General features: G+C 41.9%; 1 protein-coding gene across 1 annotated transcript in view; it reads left to right on the top strand.

The window, feature by feature from the left end:
- Positions 1-23,474, top strand: part of BCL2L12 (BCL2 like 12) — a 28,691-nt gene extending 5,217 nt beyond the window's left edge. Inside the window, exons 2-7 of the mRNA XM_072110337.1 lie at positions 12,273-12,456; positions 13,536-14,143; positions 16,300-16,428; positions 18,462-18,571; positions 19,120-19,389; positions 22,825-23,474. Coding sequence (XP_071966438.1) covers positions 12,287-12,456; positions 13,536-14,143; positions 16,300-16,428; positions 18,462-18,571; positions 19,120-19,389; positions 22,825-22,872 — 1,335 coding nt within the window. The 5' untranslated portion in view covers positions 12,273-12,286 and the 3' untranslated portion in view covers positions 22,873-23,474. The remainder of the gene's footprint in view (positions 1-12,272; positions 12,457-13,535; positions 14,144-16,299; positions 16,429-18,461; positions 18,572-19,119; positions 19,390-22,824) is intronic.
- Positions 23,475-25,743: the final 2,269 nt, after the last annotated feature.

Below are 25,743 nucleotides of genomic sequence, written 5' to 3'. Positions count from 1 at the left end.
GACATGACAACCCCTTTTAAGCCATTGACTATATTCCCAGGACTGACCCAGTTTTTCACTGATTCTCATTCTCTAAACTATAGCTTATAAGTCATTTGTGAAAAATTGGGTCCAGTGCGTTAAAAAAAAAAAATGCGACAGTAAAAACATCTACATATGGCTGCATTAAAATTGAGACAAGTCTATATATATTTTTACATGTCTGCTTAAAAACAGAGGATAAGCGCAGTTATATGAACATCAATTCCCATAAAGACTTGACCAAGTCTAAGACCAGGAGAGCTCTGTGCCTTCCATGGCCAAGTCAAAAAAAGATTTTAATTCAGATATTCAGAATTCTTTTGTTTGGTGTATGTACAAATAATACTAGTTCTGCAGACGTTAAGAATAGTTTGCCATTTTTAGACCTTTTCTTGGAATGCGTTGTGTGCACAGGATCCAGACCTGTTACATTCCTCTGATGTCAGCATATTTGTTTTGCTGAAAACACGTTCTTATTGAAAAATCACAACTGCCATGATTTTTCTTCACAAAGGGTTAATCAATGAAAGGCATTTATGGTATATACTGCCCTTGGACCCTCAAGTCTCTCTAAAATTAAACTCCTTATCCAGATTGTCAGCATAAAATAGAGAGGATCTCACAATTCTCAAGCACTTCTATAGGAGTTATGGAGCTCGACCCAATTCTAGGTTCTGTAACACCCGGCCATTGCTGATAGTCTGGAAACTCCTTTAAAGGTTTAATGCTAATTCACAGTTTAAGGAATGAGTCGCCTCTGTATATAGAGCTGTAGCAGACATGCTGGATCACTGCGTCATTCACTTCTATGAGTAGAGCAATGGCCTGACATTTGTACACAGCTATACAGACATAGTTATACGGTCCAGAGGTAGCAGTTTTTGAGACTGTCTAGTCATACTTTGTACATCATATCAAACTGGGGTATCAATCAGTCTACACCAGAATACTGGAGTAATTTGAACCTGAAATGCAACATTTATTGAAGGTTTTAGACCATTTTAGGGAGTTTTCTGATTTGCCCAAAAAGATGTGTGGCCTTGGTTAATTGGGACATGGCTGCATGAGAAAATAACCTGTGCGCCAGAAAATTCAATATTGTGGCGCAGCAAACTAGTAACTAATAGCAGGCGAAAGATACGACTGTCCAGTCTTGTACTGTACTAGATTAATCATCCTGCATCATACACAGTGATTAATAAGAACTGTACAGTTCTATTCTGCACCAACACATTAATACATCTCCCACAGTGTGTCAAACATTCTGAGGCATTGGTGTAATTTTTGACACACGTACCAGTTGTAAAAAAGCGTTACATCAGATTTGTGTCCTAAGAGAGATAAGTATGCCCCATAGTTTCTCATGACTGCTGGAAGTCCTAGACACACAATGATTTACCATTATAAATATTCATAATAGCACGTTAAGAAGTAAAATCAGATTTTACAGAAAACAGGTTGTGCCATCTTTAAAAAAAAAAAAAAAAAATTTTTGTAATATTACAGACTTCAAGGTATATTGGGTTAGCATTTATACCTTTGTTTTACCATTAATGGGCACTTGAATGGGGTGATCCCCATTTTGGCCAATACAAATAATTGGGCCAAATTTCCAGCTTACTTGTAGTAGTGACCCATATTAGACCACTCGGTAGACCTTATGAAAACAAAGACACAGATGTTTGGGTAGGAGCTGTAGACTTTACTTATTTTTAGATGTGATGGTTGCTGTTCTAACCGCGCCAGTGCCAGCACGCAACCGGCTCCCTGCGGCATTTGGACTTCATGGTTGGGACAACAGCCAGAGAGTCATCTCTGCCACTAACCAGGCAGAACCCCCCCCCCCCCCTCCTTGCAGTCTCTGACCTGATGAAGATGCCAATACGGTGTTGAAACGCGCTGTCAAAATATTAATATGAATTACTGTACATAGAGACAGAAAATCGCAAAGCACAAGGTAGAATTATCATGTAACTGGTAGAAATCTCCTATGAAGTTTTCTATAGATGGGAGTAAGCATATTAAAGGAAATCTACCATCAAAATAAAGCATGCCACTTGCTCATAGATCCAGGCACCGTGACTGTGGTAATCTTCTTATATTTGTCATTCATGGCCTCCGTCTCTCTAAAATCAACTTTTAAAATTATGCTAATTAGCCAGAAGGGCTCTGTTACCAGAGCTTCTTTATGCTATGGTTTCACAGGCAGTTACATTGTCTCACCCGCATCTCCCGTGGTCCATAGGCAGTCCCTCTTCCCTGCTGTAATTTTCCAGAGCCCTTCCGACTAATTAGCATAATTTTTCAAGTTGATTTTACAACAAAAAAGGCCATGGATAACAAATACAAGAAGATTACCACAGTGTCCCTGGTTTATCAGGATGGATTTTGATTCAGTTGATTTCTTTTAAGCTATTCAAAAGTAACCTTGGCAACTGTTTATTAAAGGCAGAAGACACCTAAATACACAGGGTGTGTTGCTGTGGATTGATCTTAAGAATAGTTTGCACCCTGAATATTTACTATGGTCAATTGCTCCCTACAACTAGGTTTAGGTATGTGGCCTTCTATGAAATTATAGAGGGCAAAGTATCAGAAGGAAGTGAACTATGCAAAATTATTCTGCTGCTGTCTTCAAGTTACACCCTAGATTATAAATGCTGTCATCCCTTGGCACTAGACAGGATCTGTGTGCAGTAAGTATGTAGTAATGACATCTGCACCTGGTCACTGGGAAACTCCAAAGTTACAATTGCTGTCACAGTTATTCTTAGTGACAGAGGCTGTATATATACACACACTTACTACAGTGTTTGATACTGTAGATTTTGATATTTTGAAATCCCATTGCTACGGTATTTTAGTGTTAGTACTGCTAAAGGAAATACTTGTATTTCCCATAAGATAATTTTCTGGAACTCTATAGGGTGCAGTTACTCTTGTGGCCCAAGGATGACGTGTGCAGGTAGGCTCAACATTTCCATTTTAAAGGAAGCCTGTCTCTTCTAGAGTTGTGCCTATACCAGAATTTGGAATTTAATACCAATGCTACTATTACTACTAATATTTATTTTTATAGTGCCGTTATTATATTCAGTATCGCTTTACAAATCATGTGGGACATTAATAAAATAAGACAAAACAAGTAAAACATAATCATACGGCATAATAGGAGTTAGGGCCCTGCTCACCAGAGCTTACAGTCTATGAGGGTGAAGGTATAAGGCTGCATTCACATACATGGGGGACGTATATACGGCCGACCCTGTACAGGAAGGGTACGGTGCAGCACATGTGCGGCACAGTACCGCTCCATAGCCTGTAGAAAGATAGGACATAGAGCTGCAGAGAAGCCTGCAGCTTGGTATTTGGTGTCTCTCGAATAACAGACGGGAGGAGGACACAGGATGGGTTAGTAAAGAGGGTTGAGGTTTCATGCAGTTAGGGAATGTTATAGGATTACCTGAAGAGATGGGTTTTAAGAGCATGTTTGAAGCTTTGGAGGATGGGTATTTGCCTTTAGTCCTTATAGTATAAGGACATTCCAGAAACTTGGTGCAGCTTGGGAGAAGTCCTGGAGATGGGAGTAGGAGGTTCGAATTAAGGAAGAGAATAATCTAAGATCCCTGTCAGATTGAAGAGCATGGGTTTGCCGATAAACTCATATGTTAGATGAGAGGTAGGGAAATACAGCATTGTGTAGAGCTTTATGGATGAAGGTAATTATTTTAAACTGTATTCGGAAGGAGATGGGCAACCAGTGCGGTGACTGGAACAGACTGGAGGCATCCGTGTAGCGTTTGGTCTGAAAGATGAGCCTGGATGCTTCATTCAAAATAGATTGTTGACATGGGTGTCCACGCGACCCACGTCCCTATTCGTGTCTCGCTCAGGTACCCAGCTACCGTCCTTGCTTACTTACCTCTCCATGCTCCTGCTCTGGATCCAGTTGCCCGGCTTGCGTCCCCGCCACTTGAAGATTTAAAGGGCAAGCGCACTGCTAATATGTGCTGGCTAATGCCAGGAAATTTGATAAAAGCCGGCCTCTTCCTGCATCCCTTACCAGATCTTTGTGCTATATACCTCAGAGAAAGCTTGTTTCGTTGCCTAGTGCCTGTCTGCTGATTTCCCGTTGTGACCCCGGTTCAGTTTCTGACTTTTACTCCCTGCTGCATGCCCTCACCTTCTGCTTTGTTCCTGACCATGATCCTGCCACACAAATTTATACCACCCTTGGCCACCACCATGGGCAAAGTCACGCCTGTGGTGAAACCTGGTGGTACCCTGCTGCAACAAGTCCATTGTTTGGCGGCGGGCTCTGGTGAAAACCAGGCACCACTTGGCTCTCGGGTGTCAGCTTACGCCATCGCTCTCGGTGATACAGAGGATCCACTAACTCAGATCCTGACAATTGTAGATGAGAGAGTTTAGTCTGAAAGCCTCAGGTTTATAGTGACCCCACAAACGTAGATAGAGAGTTCAGGGTTGGGTAGGTTAATAGATAGTGGAAAGACAATAAGTTCAGATTAAGAATGAAGAAGAGAGAGGAAATGATTTTAGAGACGGCGGAGACCATCACTAGTGTTTTGAAGTAAGGCAGGAGTGATATTACGTACAGAAGTATATAGCTGGGTATCAACAGCTATAGTAAAAGTACTGGAAACCAAATCTGCTGAGGATTTGTCCGATGGGGGCAGTGTAGAGGGAAAAGAGAAGAGAACCTAGAACTGAACCCTTAGGAATCCCAACAGTCGGAGGAAGAGAAGAGAGAGATCCACAGAAGTAGACACTGAAAGTTTGGCCAGGGAGATAGGAAGATAACCAAGAGAGTGCAGTGTCCCTCAGGCCAAAGGAGTGAAGCATTCTGGGGAGGAGCTGGTGGTCCACAGTATCAAATGCTGCCGAGAGATTAAGAAGAATGAAGAGGGAATAGTCATCTTTGGATTTAGCGGTGAGGAGATCATTGGAGACTTTAGAAGTTTCAGTGGAATGCATAGTACGAAAACCAGATTGTAGGTGGTCAAGGGGGAAGTTAGCTGACTGATAACAGGTCAAACGAGAAGAGACCAGGCTTTCCAGGAGTTTGGAGATGAAAGGGGGATTAGAGACTGGTCGATAGTTAACAGCACTGGGGACAACACCAGAAGAGAGAGAGAAGTTGAAGATTTTAGTAAGGTGAGAAGTGACTGCTGGGGAGAGAGACTTTATGAGATGTGAGGGGATGGGGTCACTGATGCAGGTAGTGGGGTGCGCAGAGGAAAGGAGCCTGGACACTTCTTCCTTTGTGACTGGCTCAAGGCTTTAGTGCAAACGGTATGGTTTTGAAAGGATGGGGATTTAATGAAGTTAGCGAATTGGGAAACTTCCTTTCGGATATAGTCTATTTTATCTTCAAAGTAGGTGGCCAGATCTGCAGCCCCAAGGCCTGTGACATTTGGCTGCACTATTGGTTTTAGTAAAAGTGAAGGATATTGAAAAGCCTTGTAGGATTGTTGGAGAGAGAGAGGATATTAGATCGGTGAAACATACCTATTTGGCGAGGTGAAGTGCAGAGTTATAGGTTCTTTGCATAAATTTTAAGTGAAGAGATTCTGCTGATGAGTGTGATTTTTTTCCACAGACGTACGCATTCCTAGAGCACTGCCAAAGGATGGTTGGAGTGAGAGTGGTGCCACCTCATCTATTGCACTTCTGAGAACATGATTATAATAGATAGTATCCAGATTAGGATAGAGAGGAAATGGGGGACAGTGATGAATGCAAAGTTTCTGTGAGATGGTGAATACTAATGGCACATGGGTTTCAGTATGTGTGATAAATGGATAAATTGTGTAAAGGAGAAAAACTATTGATGTTAAAAGAGAAATGATTGTGGTCTGAAAGCAGAAAGGTAGTGTGATTGATGTTGGAGACTGCTAAAAGCTATGAGGTTGAAGGGGAGATGGGGGTGTTAATAGAGATGTTGAAGTCTCCCATGATGAGTGTTGGAATATCATAGGTTAAAAAGTGTGGAAGCCAAGTAGCAAAGTTGTTGAGTAACTGGTAGGGGGAGCAAGGAGGATGATATACTACAACTACTGTATTTTTCAGACTATGAGGCGTACTAAAAATCCTAAGATTTTCTCAGAAATCAATGGTGCGCCTTATAGTCCAGTGCGCCTCATATATGAACTGTACTTACAGACAACAGCTGCCTTGAACTGTGCACAGGTCTGCCACCTGCTGGTAATTCATCCTTATATATGAACCTGGACATTTTAGCAGGTTTTAGCATGGTGCCACTTATGATCCTTTGCGCCTTATAGTCCGAAAAATACTGTAGATAAAGATACAAAGATAAAATGGGTGGAAAAGCCTGAAGGTGTGTACCTCCAAAGAAGGGAAAGTGTTAAAGGGCACGTAAGAATGACCTGGAAAGGACCGCGTGAAGAGAGGAGTATGCCTAGCCCTCCACCTTGCCTATTCTGAGGTCTGGAGAATTAAAAGTATTGCAGACCATCATAGGACAGAACCGCGGGTGAGGCAGTATCATCCTGGTGTATCCATGTTTCAGTGATGGTCAGTAGGTCAAACCACTTAGAAAGAAACAGGTTGAGAATGGACCCAAGTGATCACTGATCAGGAATTCCAAGGGGCACATTTGAAAGGAGCAATAGGTGGAGGAGAGGGAAAAGAAGGAACACACTGAATATTGATGAGGTTGGCAGGGTTTCTGTAGATGGTGGAAAGTTTGGAGCTGAAAGACGGAGGACCAGGGTTAAGAGAGATATCATCTCCCCCTAGGAGGAGGAGAATAGACAGAGAAAAGAGATGGTTAAGTGATTTATTATCAGATATGCTCTTCTTCACACCAAAACAGGATGGAATGGGGTGGTAGATAAAGTATTGAGTGTATGAAAGGCGAAGGAAGAATGGATGAGCTGATGTGGACGGTGGATACTGATAGGATAGATGGACAGAATGCGAGGAGAAAGACAGTTAAAAGGGGTATTCCAGGAATCAGAACTAAAGGATCATAGAACTTGTAGTTTCCTGTGGTGGCCAACTTGGTGATTATGAGAAAAGGGGGGTCCGATGGCATACGATGTACCCCTGTCGGACCCCTCGTCGCTCCCCGAGAATAGTGGGCAGACGGCCCCGCATGTCCATGCTGCTCCATTCATATCTATTGCTGAGCACCTCGCTGGACCCCATCGAACCCCCTGTTCTCATGATTTGTGGGGGCCTCATCACTGATGGATAGGGCCTACCCTGTTTGGTGGGAAAACCCCTTTAAACTTACCTGTCTATTGCTCTTTCTAATTGCCATTTCTATATTTGGCATGTTATGATATAACACTCTGTACAGAGTAGCTCAATGGCTGTTGGATTTCCCTCCTGCAGTACAGTATTTTTCAGACTATAAGGCGCACCGGAGTATAGGGCGCACCATCAATAAATACCTGCTAAAATGTCTAGGTTCATATGTAAGGCGCACTGGATTATAAGGCGCACCTGATTATAAGGATGAATGACCAGCAGGTGGCAGATCTGTGCACAGTTCAAGGCAGCTGTTGTCTGTAAGTACAGTTCATATATAAGGCGCACTGGACTATAAGGCACACCTTTGATTTCTGAGAAAATCAAAGGATTTTTATTGCGCCTTATAGTCCGAAAAATATGGTAATCCTGCAGCCAGCTGGTTTCTGGTGCTTTTGCCCTGCTGTGGGAGGGGGGTCTTCCTGTGTTAATTTTCACAGTGGCACCGCAGGAATAAGGAACATGTCAATTGTTTGCTAAGGATTAAAAATCAACAGTGATAAGGTAATTCTGCTGCTGATTTTTTTCTGCAATGTTTATATGGGATTGTCATAGATCTCACATACTACACTGTTACTTCATTGTGCTGTGTCAGAATCCTTCTGACGTGTCCTTACAACATATGCAAATATCGAGGTGTGAAGCCGGCCCAAATCCACTTTCATTATTCAGGGCTGGCGCTAGCACTGGGCATGCCTGGGCATGTGTCGGGGTCCAGAGATTCTGGGGGGGGGTCACAAAAGGCTGTACATAATTAATTTATAGGGCTTAGGGGTGTTGTATATAAAATAACCATGAGGGGGCTGTTTGGTATGATAAAATAGGGAATATTTTAGGGAACAGGAGACTATCTTAGCTTCTGAATTTTTAATGCCTCCGTGACTTCACTGCATAGAGGCTTACTGAGGCTCTGTTGCCCTGGGGCCTAGTGAATCTTGGAGCCAACCCTGTCCTTATTTATAATGACTTAATGTGGTTTTTTAGTTCTCAAAAAACCCTTGATTGCAGGGGGAAAATGAAAAACAAACAAAAATTACTTTCCTTGCTGCAAGTGCTTGTTCAGATAGCCATGCAGTAAAAGCAGAAAGCAAAGAAAAGTGTAAGAACTTTTTACTCTTTACTTCATTTCCGACTTTCCCCGGTAGTTTTCTGGTAGCCCTGGAGAAATCCTTTTATATTAAAAGGAATTCTCCTTAAAGCCCTCACTTTTGTTACACTTCACACTTCTAAATGTGTTTCTAATGCGTTTTTTTTTTTTTTTCAGAATAATTTTCTTTGTTCTTTTTTTCCGGTTCCATAATGTAAAATAAAAATCTTTATGGGGACAGATAAATAAAATTAAGGACCTCATTAACATCAAAGGTTTGCCATTAGGTTTTTGTCAAAGGGAAACATATATTTGGGGCCCCTAAAAACAAGCATGCCTTCATTTAGCTGAGGTTTAGGGTACAGTATAGCCTACCAGCCCCTGTGCCTCAGTATATAGGCTGCCAGCCCCTGTGCCTCAGTATATAGGCTGCCAGCCCCTGTGCCCCAGTATATAGCCTGCCAGCCCCTGTGCCCCAGTATATAGCCTGCCAGCCCCTGTGCCCCAGTATATAGCCTGCCAGCCCCTGTGCCCCAGTATATAGCCTGCCAGCCCCTGTGCCCTAGTATATAGCCTGCCAGGCCCTGTGCCCCAGTATATAGCCTGTCGGACAGTGCCCCAGTATATAGCCTGTCGGACAGTGCCCCAGTATATAGCCTGCCGGACAGTGCCCCAGTATATAGCCTGCCAGCCCCTGCCCCAGTATATAGCCTGCCAGCCCCTGCCCCAGTATATAGCCTGCCAGTCCCTGCCCCAGTATATAGCCTGCCAGTCCCTGCCCCAGTATACAGCCTGCCAGCCCCTGTCCCCCCAGTATACAGCCTTCCAGCCCCTGTCCCCCCAGTATACAGCCTGCCAGCCCCTGTCCCCCCAGTATACAGCCTTCCAGCCCCTGTCCCCCCAGTATACAGCCTGCCAGCCCCTGTCCCCCCAGTATACAGCCTTCCAGCCCCTGTCCCCCCAGTATACAGCCTGCCAGCCCCTGTCCCCCCAGTATACAGCCTGCCAGCCCCTGCCCCCCCAGTATACAGCCTGCCAGCCCCTGCCCCCCAGTATACAGCCTGCCAGCCCCTGCCCCCCAGTATACAGCCTGCCAGCCCCTGTCCCCCCAGTATACAGCCTGCCAGCCCCTGTCCCCCCAGTATACAGCCTGCCGGCCCCTGTGCCCCAGTATATAGCCTGCCGGCCCCTGTGCCCCAGTATATAGCCTGCCGGCCCCTGTGCCCCAGTATATAGCCTGCCGGCCCCTGTGCCCCAGTATATAGCCTGCCGGCCCCTGTGCCCCAGTATATAGCCTGCCGGCCCCTGTGCCCCAGTATATAGCCTGCCGGCCCCTGTGCCCCAGTATATAGCCTGACGGCCCCTGTGCCCCAGTATATAGCCTGACGGCCCCTGTGCCCCAGTATATAGCCTGACGGCCCCTGTGCCCCAGTATATAGCCTGACGGCCCCTGTGCCCCAGTATATAGCCTGACGGCCCCTGTGCCCCAGTATATAGCCTGACGGCCCCTGTGCCCCAGTATATAGCCTGACGGCCCCTGTGCCCCAGTATATAGCCTGCCGGCCCCTGTGCCCCAGTATATAGCCTGCCGGCCCCTGTGCCCCAGTATATAGCCTGCCGGCCCCTGTGCCCCAGTATATAGCCTGCCGGCCCCTGTGCCCCAGTATATAGCCTGCCGGCCCCTGTGCCCCAGTATATAGCCTGCCGGCCCCTGTGCCCCAGTATATAGCCTGCCGGCCCCTGTGCCCCAGTATATAGCCGCCCCCCGTCCCGTTATGCACCCTGCACCCCCCCCTCCTCCCCCTCTGTTATACAGACAGTTGATTAAAAAAAAAAAACACATCAAGACTCACCTTTCCGGCGCCCCTGTATGTCTTCTATGCGATCCGTCAGTCAGCAGCAGGTCCGTGTGGCGCACAGCTCTGACGTCAGCAACCGTGGCTGACATCAGACTGTGTGGTGGCTGCCGGTACACACAAAACTATTGTAGCGGCGGCGGCGGCCTACGTCATAGCCTGTGGCGTCGCACGGACCTGCCACTGACTGACGGATCGCATAGAAGAAATGCAGGGGCGCCGCAAAGGTGAGTTTTTTTTTGTTTTTTTTTAATTGACTCGAGTATGAGCTGAGTATATATACGGTATCTAATCTTTGTACTTTACAGCTGTTGCTATGTTCACATTTTTACATAGAAGAAAAGCAGTGGGGGTCTGATGACTTGAGTCCATTTTTCCACTCTACATAGTGAATCCAAGGTCCAGGATACACCTCACAGCACTGCGCATGTTCTGAACGTCGGGCACATAAGCAATGAAGACAGGCGTTGTGACCCAGATTTGTGGGGTCATGTAATTGGACTCCTATCGCCTGTTCCTTCTGGAATCCGCTATAAAGTAAAAGGGTTTTGGCACCCCAGCTGCATCAGAGTATGCTGGCAGTTTAGGGGCCCCAAACCTAATTGGACATTCCCTTTAAGGGTAATATGTCGTTAGGCTTTACCCCACTAAACTACTAGTCCCCTCAGGTGGGGTATGCAATGGTTGCAGGTGGAGAGTCACATCAAAAGCCCCTATCTTTGATTCTATAGTACCTGGGAACATTCTTGTGTTATATTACAGATTTAAAAACTTGTCGTTCACATACTGTCAAGCTTACAGTACTGTGAGCTACAGAACTGGACATACAAGCAGTTAAAAAATAGGCATGAACTAAATCCTTCTCTGCAGCTGAATTCTGGTATCTTGATGAGATCTTTATCATCCTTAAGCATGTTTCTAGGTATTATAGAACAGAAGATAGAGGCTTCTGACACTACCCCTTTTGCCTCTAAATTTGACTAATGCCATCTGAAATTGAGGTGAGAAGAGTCATATTTACTTGTCTCGCTCACCCAAATGCCTTAGCTACACATAATTTACATTATAAAGAAGTACTGCACATCTTTGATGATGATTTCAAAGTGATTCTCAGTTTAGGGTGAAGGATGAAGTGTAAAAGAACCTGATAATTTTCTGATATGATATATTGGTATTGATTGTTACTAACTACTTATACTTTGAAGATTCTTTTATGCAATGTTTAAAAGAGATACCGTATAAGCCGACCCGAGTATAAGCCAAGACCCCTAACTTTACCAAAAAAACTGGGAAAACCTATTGACTCGAGTATAAGCCGAGGGTGGGAAATGGATTGGTCACCCCCCCCCCCCCAGTATATAGCCAGCCAGCCCCCTATAGTATACAGCCTGCCCCCAGTAGTATACAACCACCCCAGCCTGCCCCCAGTAGTATACAGCACTGCCCAGCCTGCCCCCAGTAGTATACAGCACTGCCCAGCATTAAAATAATAAACTTATATACTCACCCTCCAGTGGCCCCGATGCAGCGCTGCTCCCCCGATGTCCGTGCGGCTCGTCTTCTGCGCCCGTCTTCTGTACATCGCCCGGAGAGAGCAATGGCGGCGCCCAGCGCGATGTACAGGAGACAGAAGACGGGCGGGGAAGCCAGAAGAGGACCCGTGCGGACATCGGGGGAGCAGCGCTGCACATCAGGGCCACTGGAGGGTGAGTATATGAGTTTATTATTTTTAAAGTATTTTTTACTTATTTTGTGACTCGTGTATAAGCCAAGGGGACGTTTCTCAGCACATTTTATGTGCTGAAAAACTCGGCTTATACACGAGTATATACGGTGTGTGTATATATATATATATATATATATATATATATATATATGATGAATTTGCTAAATATTTTTATATTCTTTTTGTGTGAACAATAATAATAACATATAGAAAGTGACCTATTGGTTATATATAGTATATATGAAAATAGTTTTATTATCACCCGTTTGTTCTTGTGTTTTAGAGCAGTGATGTGGAATGGCTACAATTGAAAAGCCCAGAAATGATGACCGCAGCCTAATAAAGGTGAAAAATGAAACAAAGCGAGTTTTGGAGGCCTTTTTGCAACGATCCTTAAGTCAAGACGATGGAAAACATCTTGGACATGTGGGGCGCTCATACCATGACCCTAAGAAGTATAGTCACGGGTACAACCTCTAATGATCTCTAGTAATGTGTATATACATTTTTATGTAGTAAAGCTCGTAAAAAGACCCTACTTTACTAGCAGACAGTGATCTAACGGAGTTGGGATTGGAGTCAAAATCTTCTTTCTGTAATAAAGGAAGTCACTGAGGAGCACTTGGATAAAAAATGAAAACTAAAACTTAAAAACTGCTGGTGTCCTGATTGTGGGTGCCAGCAAAGTATTATTAGCCTACTACTGCTACTTTGCCGGTGCCCACCATCAGGACGTTTTTTAACTAGGCCTCAGCATTCTCCTGATGAGCTCCATAAAGCAAGGCAATATGCGTATCATTCAGATAATCATGAGACTTGAGACGCTGAAGTTTAGTTAGCACTGATGAGCAAATAGCCCTAGAGCTAGGTAGAGTTATACCCACTCAGCTAGTCTCATCTGAAGGCTGGTATACCGGCAATAACAATAATCTGTACTTCAGTTCCCCCTGATGAGTATTTGGGGATACTTCATTTAATGTTAGTTTATTATACATATACAGGCAGTCCCCGGGTTACATACAAGATAGGGTCTGTAGGTTTGTTCTTAAGTTGAATTTGTATGCAAGTCAGAACTGTATATTTATCATTGTAATCCCAGCCAGAACTTTTTTGGTCTCTGAGACAATTGGATTTTAAAAATGTTGGGTTGTCATAAGAACCAGGATTATCACTAAAGCTTCATTACAGACACCTGTGATATCTGTTATAGCTGTTTATTGTAGCCTAGGACTAAAGTACAATAAATTACCAATATCCAGTGGTCTGTTTGTAACTAGGGGTCGTATGTAAGTCGAGTGTTCTTAAGTAGGGGACCGCCTGTACTACATTGTAGTATGTTTATTGCGAAATTGTAACAATTTCTAGTTGTTGTTGCATCAATACATCTCACCTATGTGGTTTTCTTTTTAAAATAACTCTATTAAAAGTTTAAAAGTTGTATTTTAATTTTACTTTACCCACGTACTATTCACATCTGTCTCCCAACATTTAGATGTGTATTGATCTCATGCAATTACAATGTTTATTCTTTTGTTTTATGGGTAAGCCATGAAGAAGATCGAGAATTGTCTCTAAAGAGAACCAAAAAGTCAGATCGAAAAAAAAGTAAAGAATCTGAAAAAGATGGAAGGAGTCGAAGCCCCACATATGATGAGCTGCCAACTCAGGGACAAAATGGTACCTGGAATTCCCTTCATGATGAGATAAATCGGGTGGAAGAAACGAAACATGGCTTTAAAACAAACATTAAAAAGCTACTGAGGACACATAGCTTGACCAAGGAGAAGGGAGGTACACCAAAGGAAAGGAATAGGAGTATCCAAAGTAAATCCAGAGATTCTATTGATGCTGTACTTGAAGACTACGGCAAAGGGGCAATTAAAGGGGATTCATTGAAACGTCCAAAATCTCCTAACCCTTTGCTTGCCTGCACTGTAATGTCCTCTAAAATCTCTTTGACAGAAGAAGAGCAAAAACAATATCAAACTGACTCTCAAGAGAAACCAAACGGAATGCCCAAAAAGCCAAGTCGTGCTTTCTCTATTAAAAAACTCTTTAAGAAGAAAAAGGAGACAGACCCCAAGCCTTCCCGACCTAACTTTCTACCAGTGAGTTCCTGTTATGATGAAAACCCTATTCCTGATCAGGAAACTGGTATGAAAACATTTACTGCCTTTATATTTAAGTTTTTCTCTCTTTTAATGCAGACCACATAAATATTTGCTATACATTTTATGTTTGCAATTTTGACTTTTCAAAAGGACTAGGTATAATCTTTAAAGGGCACCTACCACCACAAATCTACCTATAAAGGTAGATTGGGTGGTAGGTGGGTCAATTGGACATGAGGATAGCCCTTTAAGGGCTAATCCTCACGTCCCTGCACTTTTTCAATAACTTTAATGTGGTATTTATTCAAATTTACTTATGCGGCTACCGGGGCGTGGAGTAGCCGCATATGAGATTACATGAGGCGGCTACTCCACGCCCCGGTAGCCATTTTACCCCTCCTACTCACCCATCTTCGGCGCGCAGCTCCGCGTAGCTGCGCGCCCTCGTCCGGCGATCCTGCCGTCTGCGCATGCGCAGAAGAGCAGGCCCGCGCCTGCGCGGTCACAACTCCGAAACAGGCGCGGGCCTGCTCTTCTGCGCATGCGCAGACGGCAGGATCGCCGGACGAGGGCGCGCAGCTACGCGGAGCTGCGCGCCGAAGATGGGTGAGTAGGAGGGGTAAAATGGCTACCGGGGCGTGGAGTAGCCGCCTCGTGTAATCTCATATGCGGCTACTCCACGCCCCGGTAGCCGCATAAGTAAATTTGAATAAATACCAAATTAAAGTTATTAAAAAAGTGCAGGGACGTGAGGATTAGCCCTTAAAAGGGCTATCCTCACGTCCCAATGATCCACCTACCACCCAATCTACCTTTATAGGTAGATTTGTGGTGGTAGGTTCCCTTTAACTCAGTTTTCACTTGAAAACTGTGATAGGTTTAAGATTCCAAGTGGCAGGAAAACCTCAGACAATTGGATGTTTTAGGTGGTCTCGTTAGACATGGAGAGCAAGAATACCAATACTATATTTCAGCATATTTTCCTGGAAGGTAAAAGCGTTAACAGTGTTTATCATCAAGTTGTAAGTTTTAAAATGTGAAATGAAATATAGAAAACTAGTTATGGGTAGTGGTCACTGTGATAGGGTTTGGGTTTGAGGATGAGAGCTAGAACAGGCCCTCTCTCGGATAAATTATAAACATCAATAAATAATAAAAACTATTTAAATTTTAGGTGATACATTTAAGGTTATAAAAACTATTTTATATCTATATATCCATATTGATAAATTGCTTTCATTCATTTTATTTTTATTGACAAATGAAATTATAGTTGGCAAGCTATAAAGAGGATAAATAGGATTGACTGACAAATGTTATTGTTGATAAATTGAGAAGAATTATTAAAACACAACTATTATTTAAAAAAAACTATATATGGAAATTCCTGTTGGAAGAAATATAACTGATCAGAGTGGTCTTCCAATTCCTTTCAATACTGCCCAGTCCCCTATCTCTTCTTCCTGGGCCAGTGGTGATGTGTCAGTATTGGCTGCAGTAGTCACATGTCCGTATCGCTAGTCTCAGTGATGCCCTGTGCCAAAATATTATCCCTAGGGCAGGAAGTAGAAACTAACAGGGAAACGGACAGAAGTGAAATGGAAGTATCAGGAGATTTGTGAGATGAATGTGACTATTCTCATTCTTCTTGATCTTTCTGCAGCATTGGATACTGTGGAACACCAGCTTCTCCTCGGGATGCTTCAGCCTGAAGGACACTGTATTCTCTTGGTTTTCCTCCTATCTCTCTGACTGCACTCTCTGTCTCCTTTTCTGGATCTCTTCTCCTCTTCCTCTCACTGTCAGGGTTCCTCAGGGCTCAGTTCTAGGTCACCTTCTCCTTTCCCACTATACTGCCCTGATTTGGTTTCAAGTATCATCTTTATGCTGATGATACCCTGGCAGTAGCATTTTTATTTATTAAATTATTTTATTCTGTTCCCTTATAAAGAATGGCTGGACCATTATACAATGGCTGTTTGTACTCTGTAATATCATATTTTAATTGTATATGTCCCCCATGATTTGTAAAGTGCTACGGAATATGATGGCCCTATATAAATAAAGATTATTATTATTATTATTATTTATTTTTGCACACTGTAGTAAAATACCATGATATGTTAGTCTTTGCACTAGTTAACAAACCTATTTATAGATGAGTATTGCATTAACAGTTTACTATTCATGTATTTTTAGGGAAACTTGAAGACTCTGAGATTTATTCATTGGCCGCAAAGAAGCTGGAGACTTTAGTCAAACACAGAAGGCTGAGGAGTCCTCAGGAGCCTCAGAAGATTCCTTCTCCTCCACTATTAAGTTTAGGAGGTATAACAATTTTTTATATCTTTGAAGACTCTACCTACTTTATATCTGTTCCAGTTGTTGTTTCTGGTTGAATATTTTTTAGAAATTAAAAAAAATATGTAACCATTTATTAGTGTCTTGTACCTCGGGTCCTGCCGTAGATTTAGGATAGATAGGAATACCTGCTTTAAAACAGCACACTGGGTAAAATGTATAGTCTCAGACATTTCAAAAAAAATTACAAGAGGATTTGAAGTTAAGTTTTATTGATGACCTATTCATCAATAGCAGATCTCTTTCTCCACAACCTCCCCCACAGAACTTTTCCAATAGAAAGGTCATTAACACTTCCCCGCAGATGCCTGTTTGTTTTTTTGCATTTCCATTTATTGTTCCCTTCTTTTTAAAATGCATTTATTTTTCCATGTATGGTTCTGTATTTCTTGCATACTAATTGTACATGCTAGTGACAGAATTTAATAATGCCTTTCACTCCAAATGCCACATCCCCTTTATTCTTTGGGTTTTGTTATATTTTAATAGATTAAAAAAATTAAAACTTTTTCCACAAAACAAGTTTAAATGTTTTCATATTTTGACGCCAATAACTTTTTCATACAACCCCACACTATGTAAAGTCTCATTTTTTGCTGGATGAGAGGATGTTTTCATTGCTACCATTTTTGGGACCTATTGATGACGTTTTATTTATTTTTTTATATGTTGAAAAATGGTGGAAAAGTGGCAAATCAGACGTTTGCGTGCTATTTTCCATTACAGGGTTCACAACGGGTAAACTTTTAGGACACGGTTATAGCTAACATGATTTTATTATCTCAGGTGTTGATTTTACTGTTTTTCAGGCACTCTAAGGTACTGTATCACTCCGGGGCGGGGTTGGGGGTTCGATCGCTCCTGCCATCTGCTGCAATGGCAGTTTTGCACATAATCAGTCATAGACAGAATGTTTATAAATATATGCAAATGAGCTGTGCCAATCTAAAGGAGACTCCTTATAGAGATTTATATAACCCTTATATATGATATAACCCTTTCACGGCTGCCCGGTACCCGGATGAGAGAACAACCCAAGACACAGACACGGTCTTCAGCTGCACTCAAATCACACTGTTTATTTCAAAACTGCAGTCGTATATATGAAAACAGTAAAAGCTTGCAGAGGGCGTGAAAAAGGAGATGCTTAGATGCTATAGGCTTAATTTAAATGCACTACAACTTCCCCTGTACAACATTCTAACAAAAGGTTAATAAATTGTCCTCGGTTCTCAGGGACCTTGTTCACAGATAAACGGTATTGTTTATATTATCCCATCTACAAAATGTGCAGAGTATGGCTCCAAACGCTTCTTGTTAACCAAAAAATGATAAAAGAAAGCTTACAGGCGTAGGACAGCAAAATGTCAAGGAGAGGCTGAAAGGCAAGCATTTAACCATATAGCTTCTGAGTGGGCAACATAACCCCCCCCCCCCAGGCCAGACCTAAAATGTCCACTTAGTCTCCAAAATGGCCGCTGTTTGGTTCTCTTGGTCCAAGATGGCCGCTGTAGAGGAATATATCAGTAACACTCTGGACTGACAGGTCCTTGTGCACTGGCAGCACACCACTTGCTGACATCACAGTGTGTGCACCGCCATCACTTACAATTCAGTTGCTGCCAGCGTACACACTATGATTACAGCAAGCAGCTCACGTCATTGTGTGTGTGTGCGGCCAGCACGAAAGGGAATGTTGCTGGCCGCCCACAGGAAACAAGGAGGGGACCTGAGGTTATTTTTTTTAATATGCTGGTTATACTGGGCGGGAGGGGGCTGACTAAATATTGGAGAGCATGAACTAGCTGTATACCGGAGGGCTTGGACTGTATAAGCTGAGTATGGTTTTTTTCAGCATAATTTTTGTGCTGAAAAATTCAGCTTATACTCGAGCATACATGGTTTGTGTGTGTGTGTATGTATGTGTATATATATACATATGAACGGGGACTTTTGCTGTGTTTATACTTAATTGCGCTTTATTTTTCTTCAATGTACAGACAACAATAATGTAACGTCTGATGACAGACCGACTGTTGAGGACAAAGATGAGGTCTTACGAAAGCTGGTGGCCCTGCTTCAGGAACAGGCTGTAGTTATCAATGAAAAGGTAAAGCCTTCATGCCTGAATAATCTAGGAACTTTCATAGAAATGATCTGGGGAAGAGTTATCCATGTGTAGCCACATGTAGTAGTCCGTATTAGATAAACATGGATAATACTGAGTTTGCTTGTGTTTGCAGTAGGTTTGTTTTTAGGCAATTCAACTGTTTGTTGAAATGGAAATGGTGGAAGCATTCCCAATAGTGTGAAGTATTTCCAGAATTTACATGTCTAATGTACAAACTGTAATGCTAAGTGGCTTTGCTGGGCGATTGAATGAAACTCTGGATGAGTATGTAAGTAAACCAGGTGTCTGTTGTTAGAGAAATTTCCTCTTGAATGAAGCCGGTGCCTGGAGGAGAGGAAAACCCTTTGTATAGTAAACAGTCCCATGAAAAGAAGTCACAATCGCCATTGTACAGGGTGCAAAGATAAATGCAAAGAAAATGAAAACAAGTTTTTACGTGTTACCTATTACATCAAGGTTTTAATTGTATTTTTATGCAAGTTCTGCTATTTTGCTGATTTTGAATTTCTTTGATTTGTACCCTCTAGATCAGTAAGGATCCCTTCCTCAGGAATACCCTTAGCCGGATGTCCTATGGCAGCTTCTTCCGTCTTGCTGAGGTTTTCACACGTGAGGCAGAGGTGGAAAGGAGTGAAGTGGGTACAAGTGTGAGCCCAGAACTGACAAAAATAGCCCTCACTATGGAGTTGACCAGGAAAGTGGCCGGGATTAATAGCCATGCCGTTCACACACTAATGGGCTACAGTCTTCAATACATGGATATGTTTGTTCCCTGGCTGCAGAAGCAAGGAGGCTGGGTAATTTGACTTGTTTCTTAAATACTTCTTTAAGGAAATGTCTGGTTTAAAAAGTGAATCTTTAAATGACCTATTGAGGAATTCTGGGTAAAGAGACCCATTACCTAGAAGACTAGCTGAGCATATTAGAAAGCTGTTGACTGAATGATGAGACTAGCAATGTAGCTCATATATTCAAATGGGAAGAGTGTAGATAGGGAGATGGAACACTTCCTCCGTCAATGCCGAAATAACATTCAAAGAAACAATTCATTTAGCGGGAACGTTTCCAAAGTCAGATGTTTTATATTTGTAACCATTTTGCTGAAAGCTACATTTCACTAGTATATTTACTAGTACAGCGCCAACTACCATAAATTTGACCCCTGTGGAAGAAATGTGTATAGTAAAATAGGCACAATGGCCCAGATTTATTAAAAGTAGTGCCTCACTAATGTGCCGAATGTGCAGAATGTGCCCGATTATTGAATTTTTAATCTAACGCACCCCGCACTACTTGGGAAGTCTGCACCATCTTTTTTCTTTATGCACCTTTAACATAAAGCATGGAACACAATTTCTACGTCTGCACATCAGAAAAGGTACCCTTAATGGCCACCGTAAAAAAACCTGATATTGCGGTTAAGGGGTTAAAAAGGAACTAAAAGAACCTATGGAATATTGTGTACAGTTTTGGCCACCAGTGTATAAAAAGGACATAGTAAAACTGGAAAAGGTGCAAAGGAGAGCAACCAAGATTATTAGAGTAATGGGGGGACTAGAATACACTGACAGATTACAAAATTTGGGATTATTCAGTTTAGAAAAAAGACGACTGAGGGGAGACCTCATTACAATGTACAAATACCTGAACGGACAGTACAAGGATCTCTCCAAAGATCTTTTTATACCGAGGCCTGTGACCAGGACAAGGGGGCATCCTCTGCGCCTACAGGAGAGGCGATTCTACCATCACCATAGACAAAGGTTCTTTACTGCAAGAGCAGTGAGACTATGGAACTCTCTGCCGCAGGAGGTTGTTATGGCGGACTCTATGTACATGTTCAAGAGGGGCCTTATGGGGGAATATCACTGGACTTGCGTCTATACTATGATACCATAAAATTAAAATCACCCCCTTTCCCTAGAACTGATATAAATAATAAACAGTGAAAAGGTATTGCTAGGTATTCCCAGCGTTTAACCCCCGAACAGAACAAAATAGCGCTCAAAGTCGGTAGCGGTCATACAGTCCTCAAAATGGTAGCATTGAAAACGTCACCAAAAGTTAAAAAAAATTACACCACACACAACTCCGTACATTGAAGTATGAAAAAGTTATTAGTGCCAGAAGATGGCAAAATTGAGAACTTTTTTTGTACAGGTTTTCATTTTTGTAAATGTATGAAAACATTATAAAACCTGTATAAATTTGGTATCCCTGTGATCGCAAAAAAACAAAAAAAGAGTTCCACGAACACAAGACAAGTAATTATGCATAAGTACCCTTTATTTTAATTACTTTAGGTATTAAATTTAAACATAATACAGCAGAGAAGGACAGACAACAATGGATTAAAATTGTGTGTGTACCGAATAACGGTAGTAACCAGCCAATACAGCAATAGCACACTCAATACAAGTTGGTGCAGTAAAATCAGGGATAAACAAGGAAGTAATACAGTATCCAAGATAAATTAATAAAGGATATACATCAAAACCTGTAAGACAAAGGCTGTAGTACTATACCAAAAGGAAGACCACACAGACAATGCCCCGACACGTGTTTCGCATATGGTGCTTTTTCAAGGGGAGTGTGATGGCAAAGAATAAAGTAGACATGTCATTTGGGGCGCACAGTAAAAGCCGTAAAAACCAGGCCCACAAGAAAACTGCGCAAATGCATTTTTTCACCAATTTCACTACATTTGGAATTTTTTTTCCCAGTACACGGCATGGAATATTAAATACCGTCACTATGAAGTGCAATTTGTTACACAGAAAACAAGCCCTCACACAGCTCTTTACATGGAAAAATAAAAAAGGAATGGATTTTTGGGGGAGTAAAAAATGAAAACGCAAAAACTAAAAATGGCCTGGTCGTTGAGGGGATAAATAAGTATTCCCATCGTTCCTATCCCAGACATTTGAATATACTGTACATACAAATTTCTTATAGAATGATAGGAATAGACGGAGGGGCATCCATGCATGTGTAGAGATAGGTACAGGTAGGGCCGGCTCTAGGTTCCAGTAGGCCCTTGGGCAACAGAGTCTCAGTGGGCCCCTTTTCAGCAAACTGGATTCATTATATACAGTCTCCTCACCCTCATAAACTCATTTATAAACTCAATTATATGCAGCCCCCATGGATTAATAATATGCAGCCACCTTCCCCCCCATGGATTAATTATATAAAGCCCAGGGCCCCCCCCCCCTCACCAACCATAATTTAATTATATGCAGCCCCCTCCCCCACATGGATTATATGAAGCCTCCTCCTCGCCCAATACATTATATGTAGCCCCCTCCACCCCCCCCCCAAACATTATATGCAGCCCCCACCTCACCCCCCATTCATTATATACAGCCCCCTCATCATCCATTCATTATATACAGCTCCCTCCTCACCCCCCATTTATTATATACAGCTCCCTCCTCACCCCCATTCATTATATACAGCCCCCTCCTCATCCCCCCATTCATTATATACAGCCCCCTCCTCACCCCCCATACATTATATACAGCCCCTCCTCATCCCCCATTCATTATATACACTCCCTCCTCATTCCCATGGACTTCAAAATAAAAGAATAGTACTCACCTCAGTCTTTTGCTCAGGTCATGTGACCATGTGTGGCCCCACCCAGCAGCTGTGGGCCCCGGCACTTGCCCGGGTTTGCCGAATGTTGGCATTGGCCCTGGGTACAGGCCCAGACATATATGACTTATTCTATAAATAGCCCTTTAAAATACCATGATCATACCCCAATAAAGAATATCTATCCTCACTTTCTTCATGTTTATGCATTCATTTGTCTCAGTCTTATTGTCTTCACTTTCTATGTTGAGTAACATGTCAGCAGAAATTGACCTAATAAACTACTACCAGTATGTTGTCAAACGGGTTACAGCCTTCCAAGAATGTTTCTTTCATGGTGCAGTGTGGTTACATGGTTACATCTTACTTCAAATTGACTAATTGATGGCCCTGCATCCAGAGGATATTCTGAGGAGGGAGAGCTTGACTTCCATTGAAAACCATGTAATATATGTTACCTTGTTTCTGGATGATGTCTTCAAACTGGGCCATGAAAGAAACATAATCTGGGATATGCTAATCTGCTTCACTGAATACCAATAGTTTCTTATTGGGTCAATTTCAAAAATATAAACTTTAAACTTTGAAAACTTTATGTATAGACATTTAATTTTTTTTTTCTTTTCATCCCACAGGAAAAAATCGTTTCCAATGGGGATATTTCTGACCTGCAAATTGACTAATGTGGCTCAGACAATGAACTACCTCAAATATCACAACTCCATTATGTTATAAAGCTTCCTGTATCCTTGGAAAATGGATAATTAGAAAACGATCTTGGATGACCTGGTGCAATATTGTACAGATATCTTCAATACCTCAGGGAGTGCAATCCTGAAATCTTTCAGATACCACCTGTTTGTCTTCGTGATTTTTATAGCATATTTTTTAACTACTCCGTATATATGTGATTTTGGGACATTGATGCGCTATTGCACTACATTACCTTATTGCCATCATCAATATTACTGTAATCCAGTTGGAAGCTGTTGTATGGCCAATTTGTCAACATTGTGTGTGGGGTAGTGAATTTTGTCACAAGTGTAATACTAGATTGGTCATATATTGAACTGTTCAGCTGCCCAGGTACAACCATACTGGAAGGCTTCTTATTTTGTAGAGATTCCATGTTTGGAGCAGTTACCTCATGCTTGAAACGTGAAGAGAAACACTGTATAAATGCACTTTTAAAAATGTTTTTTTTTTTTTTTAGAAAAACCTTTTTACTTGTTATTTTAATATTGTATATTTTAAAATATAATTTTTTTTCATCTGCAAATGTTAACCCATTTTGTTTGCTATCCATCATAACAAATGACCACCTTTCTGCATTACTTTGTACTGCTACCTGGCAGCCTGCCAGAATGAGCAGAGTTAGAGGGGCATATCCTTTTCGGTCAACTCCAATTCCCATGTTCGTAATCCCTCACAGCTACTTCTCCTCTCCTCCAACATCATCCTCCTTACCTGCTGTCATGCGCAGTCAGCAGCGGAGCGGGTTTGCATCTTCTTAAAGAATGATTTGTTTGGAAAAAAAAAAAGTGGCCTGTCATTACCTAGAACAGTGAAAATGTTGACAGGTTCCCTTTAAGTTTCTGTTAAATTTTATAAAAATTGCCCTATGAGTTGCCTATCCTACCTACTTAACCAATACTGTAAGTTACTATATATCCACCATTCACATTTTTTCTGTACCGCTGCTCCACACAGAGCTGTGTCAGAATTCTGTATAGAACAGAACAATACTAAGACCCATTTAACATGACCTTATGTGGGCCAGTGATCCAATAAATAGAGAAATCATGTGCAGCAGAAGACTGTATAGTCATACTCTACACTGGTATAATGTACCACACATTGATAAATCATCCCCACTGTCACCAGACATTAATCCACTAATCAGGTAGGGTATAAAATATCCTTAAAATTAAATAACCTTTAAAACTCTTTTTGTTTAAACTCGCTTGTCTACCTGTAAAAAGTGGAGCATCTTTTTAGATGCCTATATCCAGGGCTCTGTAGCACCATGCTTTTGGTATAATATTAAAGAAAAGAATTTCATCTTTCAAGTTTTATCAGGATTGTGCTTATAAAGGAGCTATAGGTTTAAAAAAAGTCAAGACTTGGATTTTTTTTCTGCAGTTCACATTATGAGGGAGATATATTAATTTCTCTATGCCAGAAAACTGGAGTTAATTTGTACCTGAAAGGCCATGCCTTATTAAAAGTTTTAGTACATTTTAGTCCGTTTTCCAACTCATCCCAAAAAGGGGTGTGTCATCGGTAAAAGGGTGGTATGGCCTACCAGCAAATAGTCCATTCCCCAAAAAATTCTATATTGTGGTGCCACAAGCTAGACCAAATAGCACCCAAAGTCGAAAATGCCATATGAAAACATATAAAAAATGTAATGAAAAGTGATGAAAAGGCTGTGTATTCCTCAAAATGGTAGCATTGAAAACGCCATCTCATCTTGCAAAAAATTACACCAACACACAGCTCTGTACACTGAAGTATGAAATAGTTATTAGCGCCAGAAGATGACAAAATGAAGAATTTTTTTTGTAGAAGAGATTTTAATTTTTGTAAATGTATGAAAACATATTAAAACCTAAATAGATTTAGTATCCCTGTGATCCTACCAACCCAAAGAATATAGGAAACATGTTAATTGGGGTAGTGCACAGTAAAAGCCGTAAAAACCAAGCCCACCAGAAAATGGCGCAAATTTGTTTTTTCATCAATTTGACTGCATTTGGAATGTTTTCCTGCTTCAAATTACAGGGCATGGAATATTAAATACTGTCACTATGAAGTGCAATTTGTTACCCAGAATACAAGCCATCACACAGCTCTTTACTTTAAAAAATAAAAAAGTTATAGATTTTTGAAGGTGGGGAGTGAAAAATGGAAATGCAAAAACAAAAAAGGGCCTGGTCGTTAAGGGGTTAATACCAAAAGCATGGTGGTATGGAAGCAAAGATAGAGACATCTGAAAGTGGCTTCCTTCTGACAAGCTATGCCAGTTTTTGGCTCATTTGCATGTCACTTTGGAGGTGATTTTTTTTTATAGGTAAACAGTTGAGATTTTACATAAATGAAGGAATTCTACAAGGACATTTCATGCCGTACCTGAGAGTTTTGTGGTGTAAATGCTGGGGCCAGGTTTCCTTTTAATAATCAATTGGTGTGGCATGAAGGCTCCATGGATCACAAATCTTTCACCCTAACATATTGGGGAGAGATTTATAATGACTAGGAGCATTGTACACCAGCTATTATATCCCCCCACCTGCACATTTGATGCCAGGTATATTTAGAGGCATGGTCCACCCTGTCCTGAATCAGACATACATCATACATTGAAGTATAATTTTGGAGAAAATGTGGGTGTTAATGAATAGGTAATTGGTGCACCCTGGGTAGTGGAACTGGAACAAAGGTTGTGTACATCACAGTATGCATTCCTGAGGGTCTGTGCGCTCCCTGTTAAAAATGAAAACGAGGACCAAAAACATGGGTTAATGAGACCTCACAGAAGTAGCCATTGCTTG

This window comes from Engystomops pustulosus, chromosome 6 (assembly GCF_040894005.1).
Source record: "Engystomops pustulosus chromosome 6, aEngPut4.maternal, whole genome shotgun sequence".
Classification (NCBI taxonomy): Eukaryota; Metazoa; Chordata; class Amphibia; order Anura; family Leptodactylidae; genus Engystomops; species Engystomops pustulosus.
Note: the sequence above shows the minus strand (reverse complement) of the source record. Positions and strands in the feature narration are given on the sequence as shown.